Here is a 6,654-nt window from a genome sequence, read left to right as displayed (position 1 = left end):
GGTTTATTAATATAATTTTATTTTGTGTTAAAAAAAATGATAAAAATAATTGGGAGGCGCACCTCTAGAAAATCTGAATGTGAATTATGCAAGCCACAAAATTAATTCTCACTAAAGCATAATAACCAAAAAATAATAACTATATCAATTAAAGAATGGAATACATTGCAATCATAGCGCCCATCATTAAACTATCCAAAGAAATACATGAGATAGATTATGAGTATGCCGAGGTTTATGATAAGCTTAACACTAAATCACCGATAATATCACATATATTCTCTTATAATCTATATTCTTATTTTTCTTTCGTAAAATTCATTGTAGAAAAATATTTAAAATTATATCTCTAGCAAACATAATTTTCTTGAAGGAAATGTTATTTAAATATAATATAAATAATTAAAAACCTCTTCATCAAAATCTTGATGATTTTCTTAAAATGACTATTAAATTAGTCAATTAAGGAAAAAATGAAGATTTACACGTTGAAAAGTAAGCCATTATAGTTATGTAAACAGGAACATGTTTATAGACATGGATAACTTTCTTTAGTAACACAATAGAAAAAAAATTTGCTTCAGATATGCAGATTTTCAATCCATATGTGATATAAAAAATGGTCATAATGCTATTAATGCTAACAAAAATATTTAAATTAATAAAGAAAGATTTATGCATTATATTGAAATCTAGTGAAAAATCAAGAATATGAAATTGAATAATTTATTTTCAACATTTAAATATATCATTTAAGTTAAGACTCAATTGATTAGGCACTTAATTATCAATTAAGTATGATGGATTTGAATTTGACTCATAATTATAAAAATATAAATTGATTTGTATTTTGAAGTAGATGAAGTTTGTGATAATAAGAAGAAATGAGAGTTATCAAAGTCTCAACATTAGGCAAAGGAGAAATCTTCAATAACAAATCAAGAAAAAATTGTAGAGCTTCATCAAAATTTTTAATTTTTTTCATTAAATCATAAATTATTGAATTATGAGAAATAATATTCTTTTTACCTCCTCGCAAGAACAATAACGACTAATAAAGAAATCTAAAATTCATTTGGTTTTATGAACTAAATAATCAATTGAATTCAAATTATAGCTCATAAAGATATAGGTCAACACAACAAATAAAATTATATTTGCAGTAATATATATAAATCAAAGCCGTGAAACATGCGAGAGAAAGGGTCAAGGCACGTTTACCTTCCTAGTTTGAATGACTCCCGCAATCTCAATAGTCAGTGTCCACCTTGTGTACGACGATCACGTCCCATGAGGCCTCCATTTGCTTTGACCCCGAGAGGGAAGCAGAAAGCTTACCGAAATGCTGAAGTGCAATCACCGAAATGCAGGATAATTGGAAATTTAAGATGCCGTGAAGAGGAACCGTTATAGAAGTTGAATAGGCCAAAATAATTGGATAAGCCACCAGAGAAGAAGACTGAAGGTCAAGCCGAAGAGTTAAGATCGAGCAAATGGTGAATAATTGGTAACCGAGGCTTAAACGGGCATTAATTTGTGTAAATAAAATTTGAACGTATAAACGGGAATTAATTGGTCCGTATAAACGGGAATTAATTGGTTGGCATTAGCATTAATTGGTAATTGCAGATGCTATCGGAGAAGAAGGCCAAAGGCCGAAGGCCAAGCAGAAATGGGGCGAAATAATAGGTAATCGAGGAGTTCATTGTTTTGTTTAAAAATAATTGAGCATTAATTGGTCAGTATTAGAATTAATTGGTTTAAATCCTAATCTAAAAAAAAGTAAGATTCATTATTGTTGCGGGCTAGAATATACGCGGCGATAGAGTTTTAATTCTACGTCTTAGCGTTGTACGGATAGTTAGCTCACACACATAGAACACATGATTTTTTACGTGGAAAACCCTTAAAGAGGGGAAAAACCACGGGGCCTAGCCCAGTTGAAAATGATTCAACTAGAATTTGAGTCGGTTACAAAAGGCTGAATCGCCTCCAAGGGCGATCGGATTACAACTAACAACTGTTCTATAGGAGTTTGGTGTTAGACCCGGCGTCACCTGGAAGTTCGGGTGTTAGTTGGTAGTTTGGTCTTGAACAGAACTTCGGGCCTTGAGCAGAACGTTGGGCCTGAACGTCGGGCCTAAACGTCGGGACTTGAGCAGAACGTCGGGCCTTGAGCAGAACGTCGGGCCTTCAGCAGAACGTCGGGACTTGAGCAGGACGTCGGGCCTTGAGCAGAACGTCGGGCCTTCAGCAGAACGTAGGGACTTGAGCAGGACGTCGGGCCTTGAGCAGAACGTCGGGCCTTCAGCAGAACGTCGGGACTTGAGCGGAACGTCGGGCCTTGAGCAGAACGTCGGGCCTTGAGCGGAACGTCGGGCCTTGAGCAGAACGTTGGACCTTCAGCAGAACATCGGGCATTGAGCAGAAACGTCGGGCCTTCAGCAGAACGTCGGGACTTGAGCAGAATGTCAGGCTTAAACGTCGGGCCTTGAGGTGGTGGTCCGGCGAGGCTCCGGCGGTGCTCTGGCGAGGCTCCTGCTGTGGCCCGGCGAAATTCCGGCGGTGGTCAAGGAGGAGCTTCTTCCTTCTCTTCCTTCTTTTCTCCTCTTCTCTTCTTGCTTGGATCCCCCTTTTGTGAACAATGAGGGCTCTATTTATAGATTTTCTGGAGTGGCATAGCTCGTAAATAGGCGTGAGATCAGGGGCGAATAGGGAGTGGTTGAATGGACGACCGATATCAAATCCTACGATCGTGCACCGTTCGTTGGACATTTGAAGGTCTTAGAGATGTTGGAATTCGGCGATCTTGGGCTCGTTGGATTCGTCTCGTCAAGCCGTTCGATTCGAGTATAAGCTCATTAAAAATCGGAGTTCAAATGCTCTTGAATTTAATTTTTGAAGTTTCCAACTAGCTTTTGACTCGAGATTCGTGCCTGATCAAGCTAATTTTTTGACGATGCATCAATTAAAATAGTTGTATTACGTTAAATGAAACTCATGACATAAATGAAATAATAAATGTTTTGCAAGAAGTGAAAAATAAAAGAATTTGAAGAGTCATAAATGAACGTCGTTGTAGATAAATTTAAAATTTATAAATGAACAATCAGGATTTGCTATGAGTGAATTCCCAAGCAACACTTATATAGTAGTATAGATATTTTTGTCACAATGTTTTGAGTAGCTCAATGAGAATTAGAACAATTAGGAGTCTTATTAACCCATAATAAATGTTTGAGTTTGAAACAGTTGATAAATGAGAAGTCTTTTCTGTTTGTTGTAATTATGAAGGCCTGAGAAGTGCTATTTTTTTAAATCTGAAAATTTATGAAATACATGGTTTGTATGTAAGAAGAAACTGCCTCAATTAAAGATTTTGTTTGGGACAACTTTCTTATAACTTTGTGTAGCTGTATTTTAGTATAAAAATTTCTTAATAGTAAAAAATTAATGATAAAAAATTATCCTAAATGAAGCTAATCTAATACTTCATTTGGGACAATTTTTTGTTACTTTCTAAAACGGATTTCTAGTACAAAATTTTTTAATTCACAAAATTTTGTACTAAAAAGTTGTCCCGAAGGTTCATTTGACATGACTTTTTTACTAACATTTTTGTTAAAAAAAATCTTTTTAGAAAACTGAAAGAAAGTCGTCTCAAACGAAGCCTTGTTTGGGATGGCTTTCTTATTGCTTCTTAAAATAATTTTTTAGTATAAAAATTAAAATTTTTTAACTAAAAAATTACTTTAAGAAGCAATGAAATATTTGTCCCAATCAAAACCTAAGTGTAATTTATAGACTATAGTGCTTGAGCAGCCTTAATGCTTTCTAAAAATTAGATGTTGCTATTGTTAATAAGTTTTCTAAATTTAATGCCTTTTTTTGGAAACATTTTGGGCCATTTAAGGCAAACTCACACACACAACGCATACACAAAGACTCGAACCCAAGACATCTTAGTTGGAAGCCTAAGCTCTCAACCAATAGGCTAAGGTCAGCTGTGTGAATCTAATGCCTTAACTTATCACATTTTTTGCTTTGTACGGCACAACTTTTTGTCAGTTTTGTTGCTATCAACAAATTTGTGTTAGAAAACTGCTGCAAAAAAATAGTTAAAAAATATATCCCAAATGAAACATTTGTTGCCTGCTTATTATTATTTTTTTAGCCTTGAACATCATATCAGTTAAAAAAAATATCTGAGAGCTATAATGGAGGGGGGGAGAGAGAGAGAGATGCTTAAATATCAGTGAAACAAAGCAGCTTTGTATGACCATTACATCACTAATGTGGCCATCATCCAAAGCACACACCTTAATACTACATCCCTACATTACTTTATCAATCAAATATCTTTCAGATGTACAGTTTTTTTTCCTTTTTTGAGTTTAGGGTTTGGCTTAGGAAAAAGAAATCAAATTCCAATAATTTAACAATTGGAATTGGAATAATAGAAAATCTAAACTTTCAAAATCTCTTTTTTTAATTTAATAATATGTTAATACAAGAGTGATTATATATAAGTAATAGAGTAGAGTATTATATGAATATGTTACAAAATAATGAGTGCTTAATATAAGGATTTTTTACAATAATAATGATTATAAAAGTCTACCATAAATATTAGACATATTCTAATATTGATATGATAATAAATAATTAAAATTAATTCTAATTTAAAAGAGGTACATGCTCTTAGTTTTTTTTGCGTTGAGAGATGTTCTCATGGTATCTAGAGGGAGGGTCTTGATTGGTTCCATTAGGGGTGCAAACGGGTCGAGTTTATCTTGAGTCATGCATAACTTAAGCTTGGCTCATCGTAATGGCTGTGAACTCGCGGGTAGCTCATGAGGCGTAAGGTCGGTTCCAAACCCGCTTTCGCGTCCATAGTTGCACTCAATCGTGTCGTCCTTCCGTGCTTGCCCCCACACAACTGCTCCCACTCCAGTGTTGTCGCTCCCGTGCTGCCACTTTTGCTCCCTTACCCGCGCTTCTGATTCTTCCTTCCGCGCCCATATGCATATGCGTTCGAGCCACTCAATAAGCAATAAAGCTTCCTCTTGTTCGAATTAGAGCTTGATTGATAGTCCCACAAGCTTGAAAACTTTCCCGAGCTTGAGCTCAAAACTCGATAAGTTCGACTCGTGAGCTCGTTAACGAGGAGTCGACTTGACTGGAGACAGTGTTAAGCGAACTAGAGAGTGTCACAACGCTTCAAGGCAAACAGGAGCTTTCTTTCTCATTTTTCTTAAGAGTGGCATCCATTAGTGTTATTGGATTAACTTCTCTTTTGTTTTGAGTGAGAGAACGATGTAAAAAAGAAAAGAAGCATGGAGAGATAGAGAGAGAATAAAGAGACATCTATACCTATTTCTCCCAATTTTCATAGTGGATTTCCAGATGTGTGGTGTTTGACTATGTGATTTTTTTCCATATTACAAAATTTTCCTTCTTCACGTTGTTTACTTCCATCTCCAACATGTCATAACTCCAATAATATTCTTGCTCACTATTCTTTTGCCGCTAATAGTTACTATCAGAGGAATAATTAAGGTCAGACACTACTAAATACATGAGATTTTCACAGTACTTATTAACGACCGTTAGTGAATGAGTGCTATATTGACAGCGATTTTCCCTGTTGATAGAAACAAACATATTTCCCCTCTTTGTGTCCTAATCGACCCATTTTTGGCTCATTTGTTTGTGATTCCTTCTTCCCATTTGCTACCTGCATTAGCTACTATTCGCTCATCTGGACATCGAATCCACCACCGCCGTTGAAATCGCCGACGAATCCGCCGTCGATGAATCTGCTGGCGCCACTGAATCCCCGGCCACTGTCGAATCTGTCGTCGTAAACCTTTCTGGGGTGTTTGGTATCAGATTGGATTCAATTTTAGTAGGATTTACTAAATCCTGTAAATTCGGATTTAGTAAATCCTAGGCTCATAAATCCTAAATTGTGTTTGATATGACAACTTCTAAATCCTGTTAAATTCAGAGGAGTTGTTTTACAACAGATTACAGGATTTAAAACAGTTAGAGATTTAAAATAGTTTAATAATGTATATTTTAAATTATATTAATTAAGATAATTATACTAATTTTAATCACTAATTATATTAATAATTATTTAATTAACTTAAATTAGATAATTAATTTATACACTAATTATACTTTAATTAATTTACTTATTTATTAATATTTTCAATTATATTAATTAAGATAATTATACTAATTTTAATCACTAATTATATTAATAATTATTTAATTAACTTAAATTAGATAATTAATTTATACACTAATTATACTTTAATTAATTTACTTATTTATTAATATTTTCAATTATATTAATTAAGATAATTATACTAATTTTTTATTACTAATTATATTACTAACTATTTAATTAAGTTAAATTAGATGATTAATTTATGCACTAATTATAATATTAATTATTTAATTAATTTACTTAATTATTAATATTTTAAATTATATTAATTATGCTAATCAATATAGCTTAGATATGTGTAGGGCTCACTGTGGAGGTGCTTTCTCCCTTTCGCGCACTTCATCGGCCAAATCTCATAAATCCGCTAAACTACAGGATTTAATAAATCCGCTAAACTACAGGATTTAATAAATCCG

General features: G+C 33.8%; 1 protein-coding gene across 1 annotated transcript in view; it reads left to right on the top strand.

Annotated features, from left to right (window-relative positions):
• LOC110108109 (uncharacterized mitochondrial protein AtMg00810-like) overlaps nt 1-6,654 on the top strand; it is a 14,981-nt gene that overhangs the window by 7,278 nt on the left and 1,049 nt on the right. Inside the window, exon 3 of the mRNA XM_028697823.1 lies at nt 5,747-5,878. Coding sequence (XP_028553656.1) covers nt 5,747-5,878 — 132 coding nt within the window. The remainder of the gene's footprint in view (nt 1-5,746; nt 5,879-6,654) is intronic.

The sequence above is a fragment of the Dendrobium catenatum genome, unplaced genomic scaffold, assembly GCF_001605985.2.
Source record: "Dendrobium catenatum unplaced genomic scaffold, ASM160598v2 fragScaff_scaffold_116, whole genome shotgun sequence".
In the NCBI taxonomy this organism is placed as follows: Eukaryota; Viridiplantae; Streptophyta; class Magnoliopsida; order Asparagales; family Orchidaceae; genus Dendrobium; species Dendrobium catenatum.
This window is presented reverse-complemented; position numbering and strand designations above follow the sequence as displayed.